Source organism: Pundamilia nyererei, unplaced genomic scaffold (assembly GCF_000239375.1).
Source record: "Pundamilia nyererei isolate P.nyererei 1_Seehausen unplaced genomic scaffold, PunNye1.0 scaffold00120, whole genome shotgun sequence".
Lineage (NCBI taxonomy): Eukaryota > Metazoa > Chordata > Actinopteri > Cichliformes > Cichlidae > Pundamilia > Pundamilia nyererei.
Genome location: NW_005187521.1, coordinates 499956 through 526972, shown reverse-complemented (window position 1 = coordinate 526972; position 27017 = coordinate 499956). Strand labels below are relative to the sequence as shown.

At 40.8% G+C, this 27017-nt stretch overlaps 1 protein-coding gene across 1 annotated transcript in view; it reads right to left on the bottom strand.

Annotated features, from left to right (window-relative positions):
• Positions 1-27017, bottom strand: part of wdr11 (WD repeat domain 11) — a 59103-nt gene that overhangs the window by 5561 nt on the left and 26525 nt on the right. Inside the window, exons 11-26 of the mRNA XM_005742371.1 lie at positions 25985-26069; positions 22995-23101; positions 19825-19900; positions 17241-17349; positions 15954-16075; positions 15292-15439; positions 12422-12528; positions 11942-12056; positions 10649-10820; positions 9731-9839; positions 8050-8112; positions 7667-7732; positions 5137-5326; positions 2327-2422; positions 1607-1772; positions 1239-1336 (exon numbers count right to left, since the gene is read on the bottom strand). Of these exons, the coding sequence (XP_005742428.1) occupies positions 1239-1336; positions 1607-1772; positions 2327-2422; positions 5137-5326; positions 7667-7732; positions 8050-8112; positions 9731-9839; positions 10649-10820; positions 11942-12056; positions 12422-12528; positions 15292-15439; positions 15954-16075; positions 17241-17349; positions 19825-19900; positions 22995-23101; positions 25985-26069 (1829 nt within the window). The remainder of the gene's footprint in view (positions 1-1238; positions 1337-1606; positions 1773-2326; positions 2423-5136; positions 5327-7666; positions 7733-8049; positions 8113-9730; positions 9840-10648; positions 10821-11941; positions 12057-12421; positions 12529-15291; positions 15440-15953; positions 16076-17240; positions 17350-19824; positions 19901-22994; positions 23102-25984; positions 26070-27017) is intronic.

Genomic DNA, 27017 nt, shown 5'->3' with positions numbered 1-27017 from the left:
AAATACATCAGTGACCTCCTGACCCAGTATCAACCTTCCAGATCCCTCAGGTCATCTGGATCTGGTTTTTTATCAGTTCCCAGAGTCAGAACCAGACACAGAGAAGCTGCATTCAGCTTTTATGCTCCTTATATCTGGAACAAACTCCCAGAAAGCCTCAGATCAGCTGAAACACTCAGTTTATTTAAATCCAGGTTGAAGACTCACCTGTTCTCAGCTGCATTTGAATAAAGCACCAAATCCACACTTTAAGCTTAAATTTCAAAACTTACATTTTAACTACTGATTTTAAACTTCAAACTTAAATCATGCTTTTTATTGTCTTTGTTTTTTAATGTCTCTGTAAAGCACTTTGTTGTTGAATTGTGCTATATAAATAAACTTGCCTTGCCTAGAGCCGGTTACCGATCCATTCAAAGGCCCGTCTGTGTGGCCTGACAACAGTCCCTTCCATCTGATCTTTAGATATTTTCTGGCACAGTACTGAGGTATTAATTTATGTGTCTTGTTCATTGGTGGTCGGGTTCAGCCTGTGGCTGTGTCTCTGAGCACTGAACACCTTGCACTGCAGGTAGGCTGCCTTCTAGAATCTGGCAGCACTGCAGAATAAGGGATTCCTAGCTTTATGTCTCAGTCTTCTCAAATCTTTGGCAGTTAATTTGACTCTCTTTTCTTCCCTCAACACGTATCTTGTCTGCGTGTTGACTATTTACAACAATGAGTTTAGTTCTGTCATCATGCCCTAATATTGTAACAATTTCTGCATCTCCTTGAAAGATTATTTTAAAAATAAGTTTTGCCCTTCAAAGTCAGTTAAATATCTTTTTGTGCCCATTTTGCTTGAGGAAAAGAAGATGATATAGATTGCTGATCTCCTTAGACCAGACCCTCCTTCATTACACACATCACCTGATATGCTTCAATCCAATAAGTCATTCAAGTTTATAAAGCTTATAGCTGGAAAATATGCATAAAAACAATGATAAGGTCAAAATGTTTGCCTAATAACTGTGCACACAGTCTATGATTGTATAAAAGTCTAGGGGAGCATAAATATGTGACCACTACGAGAGTTCCCTGATGTGCAACAGCTAACAGGAAAACAAACTTCAGAGAATAAATCGTGGCGCCATAAGCGTCACACATCCACAACTCACATGCCCACAGATTTACACTATCCAAACATTACTCAGTATCTGATCTTCATCCTGCTGATGGATCCCGTCATGCTGAGTTACCTTAGCCAGCCATGCGGCTCGGTTCCACTCCCCGTAGGTCTGCAAGTAGCGGCAAGCATCTGCTGCCTTGTCAATCAAACACAACAGCTGAACTCCCTCTGATAAACAGCAGAAGATTGACAAGTCATACACACGTGTGAGACATCATAGCTATCAGTACCAAAGGTGGCCAACTTGGCCCTGAAAGCAGCAGAATGGTTTCATTACACAATGCTGCTATTAGCCAAATTGATAAGATAAGCATTATTTGATTTATTGATTGATTCCAATATAAATCTTTCCAATTTAAATTAAAAATAAAAAGATCCCAGGTGTATGCTATACAAATAAAAATGTTCTTTCTGGTATCAGATATAGAGGAACACTACCTGCAAGCTTGCCATTAGCTATCATATTGGTGGCCACTAGCTTGATTGTAGACTGCGAGGGGCCTGAAGAGGTGATGGTGGTCACTAGGCAGGCCTTGAGTGAATCACAGTAGTAGCTGGGGTTGTCTGCGCTCGTCTCCAACAGTAATTGCACCGCCCGGTCCGTCTGAGAGCAACAACAAAGAGATGAGAGCGTAATTACCGTGGCAGCAGAGAGAAACAAGGCATTAGTGGCTCTGATAGGTAACCACTGTGCACGAGCTGAACAAGACAGAGCTGCAAGGGGAAATTATGTTTATTATCATGCTTTTCATCTGGTGTAGATGAAGGCTGGAGCTCGTGCTGGGGTCAGCACCGACCGGCCTCTGCCTGTCTGCCTGCTGGATAACTGCACCTCCAGCAAACAGCCGGCTGATTGCAGCTTGTGATTAGAAGGAGAGTGGTGACATTGAGAGGTGAAAGAGGTGATGTCAGTCCCCGCAGGCTGTGAAGCTAGGGAGGACAGGAGCAGCGCTGATTTTCTTCACTGCGATATGAACTATTTATGACTATGACATTTTAGCTTGCATGTATGCACAGCTAAGGAGGTGTAGATTTGTGTGGTTTGCAATGGAAAGTGTGGTGCATAGTCTACCAGTTATGCCACATGACAACTCACAGCTATAGTCTCCATGCAGATGCACTTTAACTGTGTAGGCGGTGCGGTGGTGTCATACTTACCTGACCCAGAAGGAGGAGCTGGTCAGCGCATTTCTTAGTGTGTTCATAACTGGAGCGCTTTACTTCCTGCAGGTGAACTCGATCCAGCTGGAACTTCTGTTAAAAAGAAAAACACAAGGAGCAACAACTTAAGGAGTAGTAGGAATAAGTTTTTGCTTTGTGTAACAAGTGCTTCCAGAAATCCATTAAACTTTGTGTCAGAGAGAGACAGAGAGGATATGAGTTAGTACGCATGCATTAATATAGGGAGAAAGTGATGGATTTCATGAATACATATACCAGAGATGGAGAGTATAATTATAATGTCTTTAAAAACTTCACAAGTTTCTTGGGTGTCAGTGCTCCCTGTACTGTATTTCATTATTAAGTCTCTGTTTCCCAATTCTTGGTGACAGGAGATCTCATTGTCAGATACTTCACTTCAAAGATGAAGTCAGTGGAAGAAATACTCTGTTTGGTTTAGGTTAAGGTGCTCCTGGACAAGACCACACAGGAAACACAACGCACCATCCACTCGCCCACTACTGTGAATTCAACTTGACCTGCTCCATTCTCACATGGGTGAGATCACGCCGACTTTGTACCGGGGTGAGGCAGGTTAAAGCCTGCTCAAAGTCTGACATTTTTATTCTCATGTGCACCTCCACCATGTAATGTATGGAGAAGTTTAGAGCTGCCTTCTTCATGTCTTTGAGTGGACGGTGACACCTCTTCCATCTGTGGAACAAAGGCTGAATGAGCAGTCTTCACCAGACGCCAGCTTCCCACGTCCAGTTAATGCATCATGCTAACTGTATGTGGGAAGTAAACAAGACTAGTTCTTTGTTCACTGATCACGCAGTGATAGAAACAAAAGGTTTCCACAAAATGATGTCTTTCTAACTGCCTTGTGTGGACGCATCCATCAGTATGTGGTCACTTCTTGGGGACTTTAAGGGTCATCTCTGTGGAAGAGATACAGCATGCTATCTTAGGTTCGCCAAACATGACTTCGTGACTTTTTTTTATTTTTACCTACACTCTATGGCTCAGAAAGTCACTCAAACAGTCCTGTCAGTGGGAAAATGATGCAGCTGTCATCACTGCAGCTGCTGTTTCAAGGCCATGTCAGCTCTGTGGGAGTCTTGGGGCGTGATGCTATATCCCCATAATGATGTGTAATACTGACTGTACTGACACAAAGGGAGCTGGAGGACATGGAGAAAAATCACTGATGTGTTGGTGAAAATGTCTCCGTGGCTTCCCCGACTCAGTCAAAAATTGTCTCCCTGGGGGAAGGATAGACGTTCAGGTCTTCACTACCCTGGGGGTTCAGTGAAGGTGGCGTTGGATCTGATATATTCTTTAAGGAGGGCAGGGCGTCCCATGCATGTCTCAACAGGTATGTTAAAAGAAATTCTTCAGGTTGGTTTCGCGTGGGCTCAATCTGCTATACTCACTGCAGGCATCGAGATTGTGTGATTGTATGTACTGACTGCACTCTGTTCAATGAGCAAAAGATAGGCAAGAAAAAGAAAAACAGCAGCTGATGGACAAAAGACTGAGTCATCAATTTTTGGGAGAGATAGCAGCATAGTAGATTTCTTTATAAGAATGGCTACGTGCACACATTTATTGCTTCTACATCTACAACAGAGGCTTCTTTTTTTGGCTTCGCTTTATTTTGATGAATTCTTCTGCAATTCATAGCTGTGGGTTTACTTCCTTGCGGAGATACCAAATGAGTTTAGTAACTTCAGAGCTGTGTGCTCTGTACTGGAGTCCGGGATATTAGTAATTACATGCAGGCTGCTGCCACTGAAGTCGTTTTATGACAACAGGAGCCAAATGCTGCTGCACACTGTCGTGGTAGCTCTTTGAAAGTCCTAACTTTGTGATCACTGCATGGCCCCTCATTAGCAAGCAGCACAACTTTCACAAAAACGGATTGGTGCATAATCCATTAGAAAAAGATGTTAAGACTTTTTTAATTGGAACTATACTGAGTGAAATTAGACAGTACATGTGCTTGTTGCTACTTAAAACCTTGAGCTGAAAGGTCTGGGGCACTGTTTTCAACTGGCTAAATCGTCTTTTATCAAAAATGGAAAAGGTTTTTTCCTCATTTTACTTTCTCGGGTACACGGAGGTTGGCACAGTGGGGGAAAAAAATGGTACAGCAGCCAAAAAAAATAATCCAGAAAATGCTATCTCCACATGCACAGTAAGCCAATTTTTAATTATCTTATGTTTTTCAAACTGTCTCTTTTTTGCAGACTAGAAATTAAGTCAGTTCACAGATACAAAATAGGAAAACGATGGAGACACATTTGAAAAATGTTGCTCAGTGTGCTGAAACACGTCTAACTAGTCTGTTAACTGAAGATGAAAAGAGAAGAGTCATATTTATAAAGACCTTGGATGCTGATGCAAGAATGTCTTCAGCAGGATGCTACGCAATCACACTGCACAAACAAATTAGACATTTTTAAGGGGGCATCAATAAGGGCTTGAATCACTCAGAGGAGAGGAAGGCATGGAGTTGACCTTAAAGGCTTAAAAATGTGGGCGAGAGTAGATCCACAGCGTCATTAGTAACAGAATGCACTGTTTGACCGAGGTGATATTGACACCGTGGACGATAAGGGACAGGCCGTCTGTGTTTGTTTGTGCATAGTCTGGCTTGAGGACATCGACTGTCTTTGGGATGACTCCTGGGGGGATTTTTTTTTTTCCAATGTTGGCTGAAACTTATCTGTCTTCTCTGCTCACCAAAGAGACAGCACCAAACACAGGTAAACACTTTCTCCATTTTCTCTTATTATACTGACCTGGAAATAAGAGGTTTCACACAAGACATCGTGGCAGATGTCCAGGTGGCTCTGAGGTGACGGTTGGACTCCTTCGCTTTGGGCCTGACCCTCTGCGGCGGACACAGTTAGCTGACGAGCCTGTGCAAATGACTGGATGTAGTGGGATGCCACCGTCCAGAAGTGAAGGTCTGACTCGTCCCCGAACAGCCTGCAGTTTGCCACAGAAAAACAAAAACGCATCACCTGAGTTCAGTGTTTGTCTCTGGACTAGTCAGATTCTGCAGCCTGAATCATCATGGCACCTGGTTTCCCTACTCGTTTGCTCATTAATGACCACAGTTCCTCCATCATCCAGCCTACGCTTTGTCTGTAAGTGAGCTCTCCTCCTCCTCCTCCTCCTGCTTTACTTTCCTCAGCCTCCTTTAACATATCGGCACAGACACATAGCTGTTGCTAGGTTACCTTATGACATTAACAATGGCATGGAAACTTGAGACAGCCAGATGTAGAGACATAATCGTGAGCTCTCACTGAGAGTGCAGCCAGGGTGTTCAAGGAGCAAAAATGATCTTTTAGACTTTCCTGGTAAATCATGGCATTAATAACAGGATGCAAACAGGGGTGGGATGATATGATATTGCCTTTCTTTTCATACTGGCTGCTCTAGATTTGTCAGTTGCTCGAGGGAAATGAAGGCTGAAGCAGAGATGAGATGAGAGTTGCTGACACAAGCACAAGTCTCATACTTTTTTTGTGGTGCTTCAGAACTACACTTTACAGTTACAGCAAGTATATGCTCTTTGGCAGTTAATTTAAATGTTTCAAAAACAAAATAATTTGCTTTGCTTCATAATTTTACACCTTCTGGCTCATCTTTCCAATTTGTTCTAAATTAAGTAGTTACATGTTTATAATTATTTTCCTCCACAAATAACTAGAAATCCCTGCTAAAACATCACTTTACAATATAGTAGAAAAATGAGCCCAGCCTTGTGTAATAGCAAAGCTCTCAATAGCAGCCTCATTTCTCTGTTGACGAGTACAGTATTTCCTCTACTATTCAAAGCAACAAAAAAAACCTTAAAAAACAGCTTTTGGAGGAGAAAGGAAACAAAAACCTTCCTGCAAAAGGTAAAAACTCAATGTAACACAAGCCAATACATCACTGACAGTCAAGTTAGAAAACCTGTGATCACTGAAACCAGACTGACAATTGACTCTGCAGCATGGCTCCATGAGGAAAAGAAAAAGCCAGGGAAAATGAAATTTGATTGTGAGATTATAAAAAAAAAAGATGGAAAAGGACACAGGATGATGGGGAGACGGGCCAAAAAAATCAGTTGAAATAAAGTTACAGCAGTAATCAGAAGGTATTGAACGAGATACAGAGCTGCAGTGGCCGCCTGGCTAAAATGACAGATGGCTACTTGCACAATCTAGAGCTGAAAAACAAGAGTTTCAGACTAGGCACAATGGAAATTCACGTTTCTCTAGCAACTGACTGCATTTATTTGACTTTTCTAGAAACCATGAAGATAAGCCGGAATACTGAGCGTTATTTGGTCAGACGAGACCAAGACAAGTTTGTTAGATTAGATGAAGAGGCAAGAGCACAAACAGCACTGCAAAAACCTCTGTGAACCGAGAATGCATAGTCCTGAGAGTGATGCACCAAGGTGAGAGAATACGGCTCTTCAAGAGTGCAGAAGGAACCGGGGAGGTGATAATTATAGGAGGCACCATGTATGACTGTGGAGATTATGGAGAACAATACTGGCTGATGAGATCACTTTTCATCTGCAGAAACTGGGCAGGAGAAGAATATTCTAGCATGATAACAATGCAAAGCATACCACCAAAAAGTCACGCAGGAGTTTAGAAAGAAGACACAAACTATGATCTGGTCAAATATATCATCATGGGCCACTCTCTGATCTTAAGAGGGCACGATCACTAAAACTACATGATAAATATGTAAAATTACAGAAACGGTACTGGTAGCTGCCCAGATTGTACTGTAATTTTAAAATTATGAAAAAAATGAAAGGAACTCCTGTGTGTTATTTCAAAGATAGAAAGTCGCCCTCTTCATCACCGAGTAGCTGAAATAAGCTCTCTAAAAGATGGCTGCAATATCTTTTAAGATTGGTATCCTCCATCCTGAGAATGTTTAGTCTGTCATACAAAAAAAGTGAACATAGATATGAAAAAATATTAAATCCACCCCAAAAAAGCCCAAGGTGCTTTTCTTGCACAATGAGGGCAAATATTCACTGTGCAACTCATGTAAAGTCAGAATTATTATTTTTATTAGAGAATATCATTAAGTTAGTATTATTCTCTATATTAGACAACTTTTTTTCTTGTCCCTTAAACTCTGATACTTCTGTTGGAACTCTGTAACCAAGGCTTTTATGAGTCTTTGACATAGATACACTGTCTGAATGTTAACAAAATAACCGCCCCAGGGTACTAGCGAACGCTCACGAACACGGTACAATCTGCGCAGAGACAAACACTGGCAACTTCACACAGAGCTCGAACTCACCGTGAGACGAGGAGGCAGCGCTGCAGAAGACTGAGCTCTGGGTCCTGTAGCACACTCTTCATATCACTGGGGGGCCAATCAGAGACAGACAATCAAAACACAGCCAGGGCCAATTACACTTCTCTAACACAGCAGGCCCAGTGTGGCTGTTCCAGGAGTTTCGTCTTATCTGTCAACCCACAGACTACATGCTCTCTGGGCTCGCTGTCTAAGCACTAAGGAAGGACTTACAGTTTCTAACTGTAAAACAACCCTACATGAACACAAACTGGAATCACATACATGCACTGTTATTTGGTTGTTAGTGTCTGTGCCATTACATTAATATCGAGTTATCACACGAACTTGGCATTAGAGGACAAAGCAACAGTGCAGTAACTCACTTTGATAATGAGTTGAGCTGCTCCTGGATTAGGCCTTTTATCTCATCTTTCTCACTGTAGTCTCTGAAACAGAAGGATCAAAGCAAGTCAAACGGCTCCTTTAACATCTACCTTAAATAGAACCTGACCTGATATTAAATGGAAATCTGAACACTTTTTAAGAGAAGTCGATCTGCGGTGTCAAGCGAAGTTTATTCTAACATTTAAGCTGAGGATGGGTATTGCCTTACACACGCTGCTAATATAGCTGCTTACTTATGATAAGGGAGCTGTGAAGCAGTGAAATACTCAGGGCTCAGTTAAATGGGTTTGTAACTACATCTGGCTTAAATAGTGTCCCTCTGGACGGCCTCTGCTGAATCCCGCGTTGAGCTGTTTACTTGTTTATACTGGTGGTTGACAGAAGCTGTAGTGGTAGATGAAAAAGTAAGAAGCCTAATCTTGCAGACATCTTACTTAAAATTAATTACATTTTCGATATTTATATTTTCAGTTCTCATTTTGCAAACTGGGTGAAGATTCTAACAAAGTTTTGTAAACACAGCTACCTATGAAAGAAGATTAGGGCCACTGGGGGGAAAAAAGTGTGCTCGACTTTTTTGTTCTTCTTTTCCAGAATTCTGAGAGAAAAAAAAAATCAGAATTCTGAGATTAAAGTCAGAATTCAGACTTTTTTCTCAGAATTATTTATTTTTTTAAATTCTGACTTTAATCTCAGAATTCTGGAAAGGAAGAAAAAAAAAAGTGCCCCTCTTTTTTTTCCCCAGTGGCCCTAATCCTTTTCCACGACTACTTTTTAACTGTTCTTAAAACTATTTTTTGGTTGACAGACATAAAAATCATCCTTCAATGCAAAGTGAAAGTAGATTAAAAATGGATGGTATTACTAAATTGTAACCAAGATTCGCAATCAGATGATTTTTATTTCTCCTCAGAGTGAATCAGTCTGAAAATAGGTCAACGTTATGAATTAATGAGGGGAAAGTTTGGTTTTGAGATAGCAGAGTTGAAAACCTTCTCATACTCATTCATTAGTTTTTTGTAGAACATACTGTATGTGGGGAGATGAGATCAGTCTGTAACTGTAAAAGTAGCACAGTTCAACAGAAGATGGCTTATCAGTCTTCCTCCTCAAATAGAGCAGTACACAGTACACATGTTTAAATGCAATTCAACCTAGAGTATTTCACACAGATCACTGACTGACGCTGTGTGGATATCAATAATTGAAACTACTGACAACAATTGATGTGCTGCTCTGCTCACTTACAACCGCCTACTTTCAGGGTAGGAAGCAATATTTCATTTTTATTTTTAAAAACACATCAGTAAAACCTATCTTTACATTGCTCAAACAGTTTATTCAAACATCATATGGTCACAGCTCATACTGATCTTGCAGACAACCTCAGGTCAATTCATGAACTTCTACTCAGTAAGTTGCTTTCTCTTACTAAAATGTATCTGCACCCTTATGTACAAGAAAATGAGAAGTAAAGCTTCTGATCACGTCAAACCTATCCTATTCATAACGTTAAATCTTGTTGCTAGTTCCTTTAGCTCAGCAGCACTTTGTGAAAGTTAAAATCATCCTCAGGTCAAAATCAGTTAGCCTGACTAAAAAGACATGTAAACAAGGAGACGATTTCACAGTGAACACTTGTTCAGAGGTGAGACTTACACTTGCGTGACGTCCATGGTAAAGGTTCCTGACCAGGGCTGCAGCAGAAGAAAAGCCTTTAGAGTGAGGGCAGCTCGGGGCAGCAGCAGGTAAGGGCACCACACTGGATCTGTGCATATTTACCACAGATAAGAAAGAACACAATATTAGACTGTAGGTTTTATCAGCATCATAAACTGAGTGACTACAGATGCCAACCTGTAACTGGGTAAAGGAGCTCTAATCCACAGCTACACCGATTAGCCATAACAACCACCTGCCTAATATTGTGTCAGACCACCTTTTGCTGCCAAAACAGCCTTGACCAAACTGTGCTGCGGTCCTTCCCATATAGTAGCATGGTGCCAGGTGTTCCCTAGGCATGCGATGCTCACACATCTGGCCATCCACATTATGTAAATTTAAAAAATAAAACAGGCCACCTTCTTCCACTTCTCTGTGGTCCATTTACTCACGCGCTTATTATTGGCGCTTTTGGTGATGGCCGGGGTCACCATGGGAACCCCGATTGGTCTGCGGCTATGCAGCACTATACACAACAAACTGTGATACACTGTGTATTCTGATTCCTTTCTACCAGAATTACATTTTTCTGCAAACTGAGCTACAGTAGCTGATCTGTTGGATTGGACCACATGGACCAGCCTTCATAAGAGCTGCAGTTTAGGAGATGTTCTGACCCAGTCGTCTTGCCTAGTTTTCCAGCTTCTAGTTCATCACTTTTGAGAAGAAAAGGCTTACGTGATGAAGAGACAAGACAATCAGTGTTATTTAGTTCACTTATCAGTGGTAATAATGTTATGCCTGATCGGGGTATATGCAACCATTTTTGGTTGACACTTAACAAAAATCAACAACAAAAATCTACATAAACCTTTTCTTTTCAGTCCTTTATGCAGCATAAGGATCCTAGCTCACCAGTCAGGTCTTGTTCATCCATGCGGTAGCTGGCAGACTTCATGGCCATTTCCAACACTCTGATACAGCCATCGTCGGATGCCAGGACAACCTTGTCTGATGTGCACCAATCGATGTCTAAGATGCGGTAGTTCACATTGCGACCAATGCGCATGCTGCTGACCATTTGAACCTGCAGAAAAAGGACAGCCAAGGTGATTGATTTCAAATTGCAATCTAATTGCTTCTTTTATTTGTAAGGACACAATATGGAAAGTTTTTTTTTGTTCAGTTAAACCGGGAACCGGATTGTTTTTTTGGGCCCCCAGGAAAAAAATAAAAGTACAGTAAATACATGTTTGTTTTGGTAACAAATAGATATGCCTGTAACTGAACTGTTGTGAATTTGTATGTGATAGCACAAGATCCCAAATGGCTCATGTGTTTCCCGCTTCAGCTGCTGATTAGCTCATTGGAAGCTGGGGTTGAAATTCTCTTTTAGATTTCGAATCATAATTCTCATGATTTGTTACATTATAGCTTTTTCTTGTTTTATTCTACGGCTTGACTCATCTGCTGTCTGGCTTTTATAACTGGGGACCATAAATAGGGCTCCACGATGACCATTTTCTCTCTACCTCGCTCTTCATAATAAACCAAATCATCGACGCGTGTGTCGTTTAATCTGCCAGTTAATATCTAACACTGATTGCTGCTGGGTAAGCCAACAAAAAATGTAGAATGGATACAGATAACAAAATGCAGTGGATGACATTAGATCAAATAAAAAACTGAAATGTAAACAAGCCAGAAGGAATCTCGGGCAAGATGAAAAGTAGACTGCTCAGAGGGGACCTTGTGGATGTTGACGACTTTGGTAAACAAAGCTAAAGATGAAGCAGGGATTCGAGTCGCCTTCAGAACTCACAATCATCCATCCTGCTATGCTTGAGCTTTTACATGTCAAGAGAAAGCTTTTAAGAACTGCGTGTGTGTACCTATACAACACACTGTAATGATTTGTCAACGCAACAGCAGAACTGCAGCAGTTGTATTATTATTACAGTGTTAGCTTCAGAAAGGACATTCGTTTAATGCACCCCATAGAAATACTGTCATGCCCCAGTGAATGCCGTTCTATGAAAACCCATTAAGTGTGCCACAGTGAGCCCGTAAACCACTGCTATGAACCTGAAGACGACTGTTGCTTTTTTAACTTATGAGCTACGCAGTGCAGTGAGGGTATGCATGCTGGGAATTTATAGCATCTCATATGCAACTACCAGCATGTGGAGTTACTGTATAGAGTCTTACCTCTTTGGTGTCCCAGACCTCTGCTCCATCTGTGTACATGACCAGCAGCTTTTGGTTACCCTTCCCGGGGGCGAAGCGAATCTTCTTCACCCAACCACGATGTGTTGGTATCCCCCTAAAAATGTCAATTAATAATAATAATAAATGACCTTATTTACTTTGTGGATTTGACTTTTCAGCTTCATCACTCACAGGTTCATTCAAACATGCTTGTGAAAATGAGCCTGTGTGCACTACATGATGTACTGTGCACAAAATCTGAGAGCACATCAAAGGCCATATAATCCATTTTATGTGCCATGTATTCAGAGCAGGTCAAAAGTGACCCATGTGCGATTTCAAACACGAAACCTACAACCTCTGAAATGGGCTTTACTGATCGATTTGCTCATAATGTTTACAATCTATGAACCGTTTCTTTAACAAAGCATCAGAAAGCAAAACTGGAGCTATCATAAGGTTTTTCAGTCTAGCTGTTACCTCGACAAACGAGCTTTGAGATCCCAGAAGTTGAGATTGCCATCCACATCCCCAAGCACCAGGGTGTCACCTTTCCAGGCAATACAGGCTATACTGCCCATGCTCCCCTGCAACACAGGAAGAATGAAAAAGGTGTTAAAGCAAAGATGATAAAGTGCTAGCCTCACACGTGAGTCGCTCTAGCTGTGTCCTCTGAGTTTTAAGATAAATTGCAGTTGAGTCCATGATCCTTCAGACATGCAGTCTGAAGTTTATGATTACCCATCATATAACTGGAGATAGACATCAAAAGGAATTAGGTTATTATGTTCACAAGTCACGTCTTTAATGCAGCCAACCATTGCGTAGTTAAAAAAACAAAAACGCGCAATTCAAACAGCATAAAAGCCATCCCTTTTCCCTCTGCAATAAAACATCTCGCTGCCAGGCATTTAATGTCAGGGCATGAAGAAAACAAGACAATAAATTGATATATGTGTGGCAGCTGAGTGGTAAACAAGCACAACATCTGAGTTTTGAATAAGGCCAGACTATGCTGTGAAGCAGAGTGCCAATGTTAAGATGTTACGTGTCAGCTCATCCTCAGTATGTGATAGCCCAAAACTTTTTAGAAGACTTTGGCTCAGTTCCCTGACAGAGATATGAAGATCTTCTATCATCCCGAAAAGACTGTAAAACCTTTGGGGTATGCAAATCTTTGAGAAATAAATCTCAAAGCCGTCACAAAACTAAGGCTTTAAAATCCCCAGGTAAACGTGGCGGAAAGCAAAGCATTGAATAGGCAAACAATCCACCGGTTCACAAAGGAAACTAATATATTCCATAGGTTTCCCTTTAGAAATGCTACACGAAGTGAGATAAATGTTACTCAGTTAAATAATATATTAAATGATAATGAAAAGATATGAGATTGTGCCATCTTCAGCGATGACAAAGATGTGGGCAATCAACACCCGACAGCAGCAGGTGCTACACTACAGCGTGACTAAGCTCTAAACAACTGCAAGTTTGAACAAGGTAATGAGTCCAAGAAAGTCAAAGTCCTCCAAAAGAAAGGGAGGCTTAGGTAACTGAAACTTTCTTAATTAACAATCCGAAGCGTTCTTTGTTAGGGGTGACATGTCCGCTTGTAAGGTAATCAAACCATCCTACAGTCATGATGTTACCAATGCATCCTGGATTCACCCGGGTGAAAAGAAATCCTGTCTTCAGTAATAGCTCGTTTCTTTTTACAAGGGAGGACACTTTGCTGTCAGAGCGGATTAATAGCTAGGTTAACATGTACTTGCTTTACATTTAAATACACACACGCTTTCTTTTTCCTGTAGCCTGACTCATTGCTCCCTATCAGTGAGGTGAACATTTGCTAAACGCTATCTGGGACAAACTGATGACACCGTCAAATTCGTAGACATTCAGCTGGCCGTTTGGTTCCCAGGGGAAAAAAAAAAAAAGAGAGAGAGAAAACTGGCAAAAAACAGCGCTGTACAATTTATCTTTGAAACCTTTACTTTGATTACATTTAGTTTATGACTGAAAGAGACATTAGGTTGGCAACATTTTGTTGGGGAGCCAAAATCTATATCATCCCCTGCACAAGTTCTCACAAATAACCTGAAGGACACAGGATTTTAAAGAGGGAGTGGTGGCATTTACTTTATCGAGGGGAAAATTGGGCAGACACTGCCTAACAACCGGAAAGCAGAGCTTCTTTTGAGTAAAGTGACAAGACAGTGCAGATATAAAGTAAAACACATAACACCAAGGAGATATTTAGCCTCTAAACATAAGAGAGCCCAAAGTAGATAAAGAACATAAAAAGAAAAAAAGAGCACTTATTAGCCTTTGGCTAACAAAATGACGAAGTGATGGATATGGTACACAGCAGAGGTGGGGGAAATCCAGGCCTCAGGGGCCGTTGTCCTGCAGGTTTTAGATGTGTCCTTAATCCAAGACAGCTGATTTAAATGGCTAAATTACATCATCAACATGTCTTGAAGTTCTCCAGAGGCCTGGTAATGAACTAATCATTTGATTCAGGTGTGCTGACCTGGGTGATCTCTAAAACCTGCAGGACACTAGCCCTTGAGGCCTGGAGTTCCCCCACTGCTTGTATACAGTAAAAAAAACAATGTGTGTTAGGAAACAGAGAGTAAATAGATAAACAGATGGTGGAAGGTGGGTGATCAGTAGTTACACTGTCAAAAACTTCCTGAAATGAGCCCTTTCAGGGGGAAACTACTGTGAAATGATCAGCAATCAAAGGATGGCCAACAACATGGGTGTGTGGACACAGCCACAGCAGGTTGTTGGAGCAATATTCAGAATCAGAATCAGGAAATTAGGGATTCACTGATTTCATTGGCACACAAGAGGAAGTGAGTGCACAGTAAGCTCCTCGTAGGCTATGCTAACCTCTGATGGTATTGCAAACCTGGCCCCAAATTTGCCCAGACGGTTAGGTGACAGAATATTTTATTCTGCATATACACTATTTAAAGAAAAGAATGCACAATGGAATGTCACTTCTTTACTGTCACCAGTATCTTGAAAATGCAAATGTTTCAACTAAATTTTTAACATTTTTCCTCACAACTTATTACAGCAACAGAAACACAGAGAGAGAAAGGACACAGTCAGAAGGAAAAGGAACGACAAGAGACAGACTGATGTAAAGGAAAAACCTGATTATGATCTGTGTGTACAAAAAGGATTAACATGATATTAACAAAATGAAAAGAGGTCGATATAAAGCGGGGACAAATAGCTTTGTGCAAGGATCGGTGTGGACGACCTTGAAGCAGTACAAGAGCTTATAAGGTAAAGAGACGAGGAAGAAGGAAAAAAAAAAAAGACCGTCTCGGACTCACATCAGGTGGAATTCTTGCACCATCTTTGACTGTGTTGCCCTCTACAGTGATGTGGTACACTTGCCCATCTGTGTCAGTGAATACAAAATGCTCTCTGGCTGAGATAGCCTGGCTTGTCTCCGACTTGCTCTCAGCATCCTGCAGGAGACTGTAGGGAGAAGAAGACAAAAAAATGATACTGACTATTCTCCCACCTAAGCGCTCGTCTTTGTTCACACTTTCTCGTGTGAAATCTTTTGGTTGGACATCTTGTTATTCGGCTCCGCACTTTGACAGGGCTTTACGATTATGAGGAGCCTAGTGATTCCCCAGCAGGGGTGGTTGTACCGCAGGAGGCACCTCTGCAGTTGCCAGAGGGGGTGAAGAAAGACTGTCAAGAAGCTGAACTAATATGAAAAACTAGACACATATATGCACATATATATCAGCTGTTACACATGAGTGCTACATGACATGTGGTTGAATTATTTATTCTTTATTACAATGTTTTCTCAATGAAACATAGTAAGGACTAAGGAATTTGTTCTGGACTGTCTGTTCTCTTAAGTTCTAACATTGGGACCATAAAAAGTAAATACGATCTCAGCCAGATGGATTTAATGCTGGATTTCATAAATGTCAGTCAAAAGGCTTCCAAGATTCTGGAGCTCCACAGCACTCACCTGATTACTGAGGATTCAATGCTACTCTGCTCGGCATCTGACACAGTTTGCCGAGCCATGGCCTCCCTCGCAGCCATCTGCTTCTTCTTTAGACTCTTCAGGTTGTGGGATGGGGACCATTCCTGTTGACATAACCGGGGGATTGCGGTTTTTGTAACAAAGCCATCCGTACAACACATTTGCGGACACAATAGCAAACAACTGCAGCACGACCCGCAGACAAAGACAGACTGAGAGAAGGGAGATCTGCACACTCACATAAATGAAACTAAGGGAGGCAGGAGATTTGTTTTCCTCAGCCCTCTTGTCTACATTCTGGTGCACTGTGGCTACAAGTCTGGGTGAGTCGAGGTTGTAATCAATATGGAAATGAGACAGCAAAACGGTGCTAGGGGAGGCCTGCATGTATTATTAAGGTTACTGCCGTTTTTATTCACACTGTGGACGATTTTTACGGCCTCACTGTAAAGTTTGTCCAGCATAACTCTTGTTTTATGAGCATTTCTCTGGCCTAATGAAGCCACTGCTGTTTGCTGAGCTTGGGGAAATTTTCCAGACTAATCTTTCAAATGACCCATGCAAACACAAGGCGAGGATGGGCCAAAAAGTATGAGACTATTAACGCAGGAAAGAGTCAACAATGGGTGTTTGCAACACTTTGTAACACAAGTTAAAATATAAAGTGTGCAGTTAAATGAACATTTAAAAGCAGAAATGATACATTCCAGCATGATGATGATCTGTTCTCTTAGTATTGTGGTCGACTGGTCGTCGTCTTTCGGATGCTCACCTCAGCAGATCATCAGCCTCACCCTATGCCCAGCATCCTCCTCTGTATGTCCTTCTTGACTACATCCATGAATGTTTTCTATCGTCATCCTCTTTCTCTCCTCCCCGGCAGCTCCATGTTCAACAACTTTCATTCAATACATCCAGTCTCTCTTCTCTATACATGTCCAAACCCTCTCAGGCTTCCCTCTTCTGACTTTGTCTCCCAACTGTTCAAATTGATGTGTCCCTCAGGTATACTCATTTCTAACCCTGTCAGTCCTGGTCACTCCCGATGAAAATCTTTGCATCTTTAAATCTGCCACTACCACCTCCTGTCTTTTTGTCAGTGCCACTGTCTCCAATTCATATATCATAGCAGGTCTCACTTTTTTCTTTCACTCTTGCTGCTATCCTTCTGTCAAAAATCATTCCTGACACTCGTCTCCATCCTGCCTGGACTCTGTTCTTTACTTGGTACAAAATCTAATTTTTATTAGTGTGTAAATGTGTTTGTACCAGTGCAGTAACAGTGGGGAAGTTCTTAGCCATCTCCCGGAGAAGAGTCCCAGTCCGGATGTCCCACAGCTCCAAGGGTTTGTCTCTGAACACGACCACCAGGTACTGCCTGAGGAGGAAAAACACAAGACATACATTCTGAACAACCAATATAAGGCTTGTTGTGGTGTAGCATAAAGTAAGAAGTTAGCAATGTATGGCTAAAGTAATGATGAAGACACGAGTTGTTTTCTTTATTATGCAGTCTAAGATTTTTTGTGTTTATATGGTACAACAACTCCTCCTTTCTATTCAACTCTCCATATTATCTTCTAGCTTAGTTACACCACTGTTTACAGTGTACAACAGATTAGACATTCTGACGTGTGACCTGATGTTTATCAGACTAAATCCACAAAATAATCACTGTCCAAACCTGTGACTGAGCTAACAAGCTGTTGTTCTACTGTGCAATTACACAGAAGCCAATATTTAACCTTCAGCTGCTGTACAGGAACTTGAGCGTATGAAAAAACATTGTCTTCTTTCACTGTAAATACAAACAGTAAGTAATAATTATTATAAGATTGTGCTTTGTGGCCTCCTGTAAGATGTGATGAGTCTCCCAGTAATTGTACTTTTTTCTCCTCCCTATTATAATCACCTCAGTAACACACAGCCTAGCTGCCTTTTAAAGTGAGGCTGTGCAGCTTTGGAGTAAAAGAAGCAACTTTGGAAATAAAATAAAATACATTTTTAAACTAATTTTGCAGAAAATCCCTCAAAAATCAAAACGTGGTATGAGCAGTCACAGATGATCTTTTAGAGTGAACTCAGTTTCAGAGGCCAGAAAAACAAGACACAGATTGTGAGTGCAACTGAAAGAGGATAGTCAACATTTTCAGAATCTTTTCCAATGAATGATTGATTATTGAAGAAAAATAACTAAAATATTTGGTGCGACTCTAAGAACGTTCTTCAGCCTAACATCTTCAACAACACTAATCGGCCTGCAGTTTGTTGCTAACAACTTCGCTATGGCGTTTGTTGTCGCTTGTCCTGCTTTTGTTTATCTATCCTTCTCCCACAAGTCTGCCGAATCCTCCCGCCACTGTTTGTTTGGGTGGGTGGGTGATTTGGGCATCAATAGCATTTAATGTATTTAAGTGATACTTCAGACTTGAAGTACTCCGGTGATAAGTAAACTCAACTTTGCAGTGCTTTACAAATAACTTTAGTTCTATCAACACTGCTGTCTGCAACAGGTTTAATATGTCCAGGCAAAAGATCTCCACCTTTTCTGTCCCTGCACCTTTTTTCCTGTTTCGGTTCATGTGAGCGCTGCAGCATAGGTAGGCCCACCATTAAGTTTCTTTAATTTCTCTCTCTCTCTTTGCAATTGCATGTCATCAGCCAACAGTAAGCATAAGCCTTATAAAATGGTGGCAGTAGGTGAAGCAAAGTCTGAGCAAAATTAAACAGAGACTAGCTACTGAGGTTGACTGTGTTTGGCTTGTGTCAGCGCTTCGAGTTTGAGTGTTTCTATATTCATTAAAAAGGCGATGTCTAATCACTCTGGGTTCATTCTCAGGCCTATATGTCCACAAACTTTAGCACACAGGGTTTGATTCTGTTCATCTGGATGTAGCGTTTTCAGTTGCAGAAACGTTTTGTCACTCATCCAAGTGGATGTGGACCCTAATTTGCTAGGGTTCATAAACCAGGACTAGGGCTGATTAAAAGGAGAGCAATAAGATCATGCACTGGTCAGTTCAGACTGAGACAAATGGGGGTTTACTGCTTGTTACTCAAGCTTTGAAAGCAGTTCGTGGAGAGGATACAGTTTACTTAGTAGAACGCCATTAGGAGTACATTACTTGTCTCCTCTTGTGTTACAGCTTGTGATATCATATATAACATTCTCGTGGCCATGGCTTCTGTACTGACCCTTACATTTACTGCCTCCACTTTAGCCTGTTCCTTTCATGAGAGGAGGAGAAACTTGTTGCCACTGGCAATAAAGTAAAATGCGCCGTCAGTAGTCGCCCAGTGTGGGCTGAATAATTAGATGTCACCTTCCATTACAATACATTACCTACCTTATGCCATTCGTAACGTATACACGAAGCTTGACAAAAGATGTTGGCCTTGAAAAAAAAGATGAAATGACTGTCTCCCAGAGAGTATGCAATAAACAGCTGCTGTATGAAAACCTTGTTTATAGTTTCATTTTTTTTAAAATGTGTGATGACTGTAAATGAATGCTCTATTTTTTTCCACTGAATAACACAGCCCCTTCAAAAGATAAGGCAATGAAAGAGAGAAAATGAAGTTTCCAAAATGCTGCACAACATGAATAAATGAAGGTCGGGGAATAATTACGAATGAAACAGCAAATTAAAGACAACTCTCAGCTTTAAAGCCCTTTTCACAGATTTCTATTACAATTGGATCCGAGTATGGCAAAGCCACAAGACCACTCACACCTTTGTGTGAAATGTACACTCTGTGCTTATAAATGCAGATCTCAGGTAGAAACATCAGCAAGTGTGTGCCACTTATTTGTATTTACTTTTGTTGGTGTTTTGGAGAGTTGGTGACTTACTTGAGATGAGACACTTTAATCATCTCAATGGGTGGCTCATCATTTCCGCGCTCGCCTCTGAATGCAAAGCATCTGCCTGGAAAGCACAACAAACACACACCGAGAGGGAGAAAGTGAGAGGCTGAAGGAGAGGAGGTGATAATCGAAGACAGAAGATGGTATCTTTCCTTATACCTGTGAAAAAACTGATCCATCTCATTTTCTTTTTAGTGCCAGTGCATCCTGGTTTTATCTCTTTTGTCAGAGCCAGGAGAGAAAGCTGTACACAACTTATTCTAACCATCTGCTCTAATCCGTGCTTAACGCTCGCAACTTTCCGGTCACGAAATTCGACATTATGCAGAGCATCAAAGTGGCCCTGTGAGCAAAACAAGAATGCCCTTCAGGTGCACTGCATCACATTTGCCAACGGAAGTGCTTATCAGATTTCGCGAAGGGCACTAAGGAAAGGTGGCCTGATTGAAATGTGCAAGTGATAGAGGTGCCTGTTGCAAGTTTAACCTACAGTTGTGTTGATGACGGCAGGTGAGAGCTGTGGTTCACTAGAGGCTTATGAAGCACTGCTCACCATTTATGCCTTTATTTCCTTACTTATATAAAGTAGGAAGAATCGCATAGGTCAAATGTGCATTTACAAAAACACACGTCGCAACTACGACCCAGGGTGGAGCAAACACAGTAACAGAGACACCAGAAAGGGAAATTACATTCGACTTCTCATTACCATAAAAACTGTCAGAACCTGAAGCGCTCCATGAATGGATTCTTTTTGGAAAGACAAGTCAAAGGGTTGATGCCTGAAATGATCATGGATGTGTAAGTAACAAGTAATCATCAACATTTATGCAATAAATTTTTACATTGTACACGAGGCGTTTCAAACTGGGTGCACAGCTAATCTTTACTGCACCTTAGAAAACTCCTTTCACAGGAAAAACAGCATATCCATTTAGGACAGCTGCTACCACTGCTGCAGAAGCCAAGTACCACCACAGCTGACAACGTGAAGACAGTTTCCCATCCATGAGTCTTCAACTTTATCAGGAAATGCTGTAAAGGGCATGAGTTGCCCTTTAAGTGGATTAATGGGTGAAGTGAAAACATTTAAGAGCAGAACACACTTTTGTGCATGTTCACTTTCCCTGATTAACTGAGATGAACGCACATAAGCTCGAGTAACAGAAACAAATCTGTGCGAATCTGACTTATAAAATCTAGACCATAATGTTCAGGAGTAAACGTAAAAGCTTCACTGTGTAATGTCAAATTTTCTAAATCTTCTTTAAATGCAATTTAAATACTGTATGGATATTGTTTAGACTTGAAACCCGTGAATACTAAATTGCCAGAAGCATAATGCATTCAGTTAACAAAACAAATAGTCCTGTTTTTCTGAATCAACGACATCATTATCTCAGAAACTCAAAGAAAACTTTCTACTGAAAAAAAAAATATTGCCCTGTTTTTCAGAACTTAAACTCCCAAAACAGGCTCCTAACTCGAAAGCTTGATTTCACGAGCAATAATGGTCCGACTGCTTGGTTTAATACAGGGAGATACTGTCGATTTGAATGCATTTCAGATCCTGGAGAAACGCTGCAAAATCCAGCACATATTACTCGAGTCATGAAATCAATTTCTCAAGTCAGCAGAAGCTCTTTTGAGATTTTAAAATATTTTTTAAATTAGAAAACAGGGCAGATTTCTATTACTTTTTTTTGTTAAAAATGTTCTCTGAAAAACACATGTGCATTGAGCTTTTGTAGAAGTTTAGGTTGTAATCGGTAAATAAGAGGAGCTGAGTTAGAGAACGGTATGTTTTTATAATTTCATTGGTCTTAGGGAGCCGTTTTCCTCATGAACCTAGCGCCATGCTAGGCTAAACAGATGAAATTAGCATTGATCTTTTCCATCTAATTCTTGGTAAGACAGCCAAACAGAACATATTTTCCATAATATGACGGACTAAACTGCACAACAGAGATGTAAACCTGGACAGCGAAGGCTAAAGATCCTGTCTGCACCTCCAGCATGTACAGGTGGATGACAAATTAAAGGAAAAACCCTTGTTTCAAACTCTGTCATGAGTGATGTGGTTTCTTCAAGCATGTCATTGTGAACCATATGCTACAGCCTTTGAGGTCAATATAAATATGGTCTTTGTGAATTGTTACACTGACACGTTACACAACGGTGTCCACATACACATTGATTTTTTTTCCTTTTCTCTGCGTCTCTTTAAACCTCTTAAATCCAGAGACGTAGAATAAATGCTAAGACACATTGATGCTATTCTGGCAGCACAAGGTGACCCAGCACCTTTCCTTTAATTTGTCACCTGTCTTTAAATTTGTATTAAAGAACAACTGAATGAAAAAGTGTGTTGAATGGCGTGTGGTATTGTAACCAAACGTAATGTCACAGACTATTAACTTTGACGATGCTGGTGCTTAAGACAGTTAATAAAGTGTCGTGCTTGCTTTGCCATTGTCCTAATGAACACAGGGCAAAGGCTCAGTAAATGAACCACCACAGTGACCATAATTCTTTTTATTGCAGCCATAAAAAAAACCTGGAGGAATTGGAAATATTTGACCAAAGCAGAAACGACTTATGGAAAAGAGGAAAGTTCTCATCAGTTCTTTGCATCTAAAAATTGTGTCTGATTTTCTAATATTTTAAAAAGAAGTAACAACAACACATATTTTTTAAAGTTCCACTGAAGCCATTAAACATACTTTTCCTCATCACCTGAGGTTACAGAGAAATCCTGCTTTCTTTCAGCTCAGAAAATCCAGCATTTCCTATTTCCACTCCTGTGGGAGGCAGAAACACAATAATTCTATAGACATGTAAGAAATCATGATGGATCTCACTTTCAGAGCTAAACTTCCTTAGGTGGTGCCCTAACACTGTTTAGTTTGGACCTTAATTTGGATAGTGTGCAAGTATTCCCTGGAGGGAAAATGGAAGTGTCTCTTTGAGAACCACACAGACAAAGAGAGACAGATAAAAGAGAAAGTCAGAGCGACAGAGACTGAAGTCTCTTTTTTTTTTGTGTTGGTAAGGGTGCAGAAAGCCAAAAGAAAACTCTAAAGAACAAAGGATAATACAAAAGTTGTGGTTGGTGCCCTCAGGTAGATGATAATATGTGCGTGTGTGTCTCTCACCAGTAGGCAGGTCGACATGCTGCAGTTCATTTCGCACCAGCCCCATGTTGTTGGGTGCAGAAGTGGCAAAAGACAGGAAACTGGTAAGACTCACCCATTCTATCCCCCTGTGAAATAAATCAATGCACACACAAGAGTTTTAGTTAAACTAAAAAAAAAAAAATTGTGCCATCTAACAGATGCAGCCTAGCTGTAAAACATTCCCATTAATACATCCAAGCGTGGTGTGAGGTAGATGGGTTTCGTTAAAGCCCAAAACAGATCGGGAAGGAGCAAAATGAAGCTAGAGAGAGTGAGATTAGGATATTTTTCGAAGAAGCTGGCCCAGTGGAGGGAGCACAAACTCCACAGTAATGAGATGGTAAATAGCCACATGATTAATTAGTCGATTTCCCCACTAAATGTAAATGAGATGCTGAGAAACTGGGCTTCTTTCGGCATGGCTGTGCAGGGCAACGGCTGCTGGACTCATCTACATAAAGCATCTCTCCTCTCCCAAACTCATAAAACACACAGCTTTAAACCTAAGATTGTACATCACAGCACTGCACTGTGTTCCACCTGTGTCTGTATATGAAGAGAGAAGAAAATATCTATTTATGATAAAAAAAAAAATGCACAGGGGGAAACATCTATGAGATCTGTTTAATACGAGCAAACGTATTTAAGCAGCGGGCAGGTCAACAGAATACATATTGTATGCTGAGAGCGCAGAGCAGTGTTTAAGGAGACAAATTACAAGCGGATGAAGACATGAATCCTGAGTGTCACTGCTGAAGAGCAAACTCTCAGTCACCAGTAACCAGGCAGAAAAAGCCACTGCCTCATTTCTCCCTTTAATCCTTACATACACAGAAGGCGTTTCAAGTAACTTCTGCTCGTGTTGCGCAGCTCATTAAACTTTGCTGAAGTTTTGTATTTGTGGATACCAACTTCTCTCATTAAAGAAACCCTGGCTCTGCTTGAACGGATGGTGTTTGCTCCCAATCAATCTCTTAACAGTATTAATTGATTCAATCTTGTGCTTAATTAATCCTGGTCAAATAGTTTTGCTGCTCATTAGAGAATGCTAACTAATGAAGCACAGTTGGCTCTGTGCTGATGTCTGGTGGTTGCATTGTGGGGCAGCTTTCTACACAAAGACTGTAAATAAAGATAGGGCCTTTATTCCAGTGTGGCTGTTACCTGCGGAGCAGGTTAGGAATGGGACCAGGAGCGTGCTCGTCATCTTGTCAATATGCATAAATTTATGCATCGTGAATTCGTCCTTCACTGTGTGACTAACAATGAGTTCTGTTTTATATTCTGAGGCAACCAGGCGGAAAACATTCAGCAGAAATCACCTGAACTGTGACTCGTACGATCGTGTGCTGGCACGCAGTACACTGAAAAGTTTTTTGGCCGCGCCAGCACATTCACTCGCCGCTTGCCCAGCTCAGATTTCAGGTTCAGTGGCACACTGGAGGAGATCCAAAGTGCATCACAGAGGTAAAAGTGTCAGAATGGGACTTACACCGAGCGATGTAAACATTAAAAAAACAGCCACTGTGTTGAAAACACAGGCACAGAGGACTGGCAAAATTTAAATCTGGTATGGTTTTTGATTTTTATAGACCAATTCAAGGACAGTTTTGATCACATCTTGTACATTTGAAGATACAGCATGTATCGCTATCCAGATCTGAAGAAGTGCATTAGGACAAATGAGTTAAAAGAATAGGAAAACTGCACTGAAACAAAGTCAGATTTTAGTCAAGAACATCACCCCAATCGGTCTCCTAATTAGAATAAACAGCCTGAACACTTACTTGATATGAATTCGACATGACTGAATGGTGCCCTTATAAATATGTAAAATGATATGTGATGTGGATTCAGCCCAGCAAGCGTTCTGCCTAATGTGTAACCAGTCTTACAGTTTTATATCTCTTTCTGAGAAGGCACAGAGACATACACGAATGCAGACAACGCACTGCTTTCTCCCTCCCTGGATTTCTCTGTTACACCAACAACAACAACAAAACAGAAGGACGAGGTCTTTTCAGCAGCTCCCTTATTTCCCAAGAGGTCGCAAGAGTGGATGGATCCACACGTTTGATCTGGCACAGATTTTTACACCGGATGACCTTCCTGACGCAACGCTCCCATTTATCCAAGCTTGGGACAGGTATTAGAAGTCCACTAGCTTGTGACCCTCCTCCTGAGGCTGGGTTTGTCAATTGAACTGAGAATCTTTCCCATGTAAGACAAATGCATTAACCGCTACGCCACTGACAACAAGGAAAAATGCAACAGAAAAAACAAAACAAAAAACGTTTTACTGTTTTATTCTGGCTTTTTATTGTGTTTGTAGTGTTTGAGTTCCAATTAGCAGAAATGTCAACAGCTTCTTACTGCATCTGTTTTTAATGATCACTTTCCTGATTAAAATGCATAGTTAATAACAGAGGGAAGAAGCTTCCTAATTTAGATTACTGCTCTTTCCTGAACTGCCCCTTTGATCTGTGATTGACAGCCTAATTAATTAACTGCTTAAACTTCAGGGATTGGTGTGTGTTCAGAGCTAAGGGTGCCACAACATGTCTGAATACTGGTGTTGAGTTTCTCCCTCAAATAAGTAAATTACTGTAAATGGCAGTGGGAAACCAATAAATCACTTTTTTTTTTCAAGATTTGGTTATTGTACTTAGTTAAACCACCTCACTCTAATAAATACTTGAAAAAAAACATATAAACCAAATAGGGAATGATTTCTCGTAAAAAAAAAATAAATAAATAAAATGGGTTGACATTAATTGTGTGACAGTGAATTGCCTGAATCCACCTCAAGCTGACTGGCTCCTGGGATTTGTCTAACATGTCATTTAGCTGATGTTTCAGCTAAAGACTGCCATGACTTCATATACTTGCTCATTACTGAGACTGAACTGTTGAAGTGTAAAAAAATAAGAATAAAAATTTGTACACAATAACAGAAACAATAGTCTTACCTGACTTCACATGAGTGAACGCTGAGTTCTTTGTGGAGAAGTCCACTCGTTAGGTTGTAGACCAGCACAGACCCGTTGCTCGTGCCTAAGCAGAACAAACGGAAACAGAGAGCAGGGAGTAAGACATACGAGCCAGGCTGATGCAGAGAGGAAGAAAGGTCACAAGCTAGAGTTACATATCATAGCAGCATCTAGCCTCCAGCAGTATCAGAGACACGATGTGTCAGTGTGACACCCCTGTGTTCCCTGTCACTGCAGTAGGTGTGGAAAGAGGCAACACATCAAACCCTGTGTCATTCAGCTCACAGCCTGAGAACATCACAGTTTCATCTGCTGCTGAAAACGACACAACAGCTCGATCCATCCCTAAACTTTACCTGATTAAATACCGCAAGTGACAGTCGACACTCCCACAAACTCAAACTTTTTTTAAAAACATTTGTTCATACTCATATTGCACTTTTAAATGTGATTTTCTGAGGTTTGCTTATGCAGCTAAAAAAAAAACCCAAAAAACATTTTTTGAGCAAATACAAGAAATGTTTTTTTTGCCCTGACATAAATTCATACACAAAAAAAAAATCAAACTAAGACAACTGAGTCGTCACTTTGAATCATTTGCATCTTCTAAGGATGTGAACAAGTTTAAGTTCTAAAGCCTCTATATCCCACCTTAGCTTAATTTACAAAGTGGAATGGCATCATGTCTATTGTACATATGCAAAAAACCCAATTTCATTTTCCTATATATGCAATAATATCCTTTATTTGCACTCTTTGCTTTAAACCATAGACTATGAAAAACTACCAAGTAGTTTGAAAACAATCAGGAATGACAAACTATTATTTAAAAAACCCAAACTCTGCGGTGCATCTAATATCTAATGAAGACTCAAGTTTAATGATGCCTGGAAAGCATTTAACTGGGTCTGGGGCATTCCTTCTGCAGGTGCAGAAACACATTTAGTTTTTGCAATTATATTGACTGTGACCACAGTGACTATGATCACATGCTGACAAAACATCTGGAATC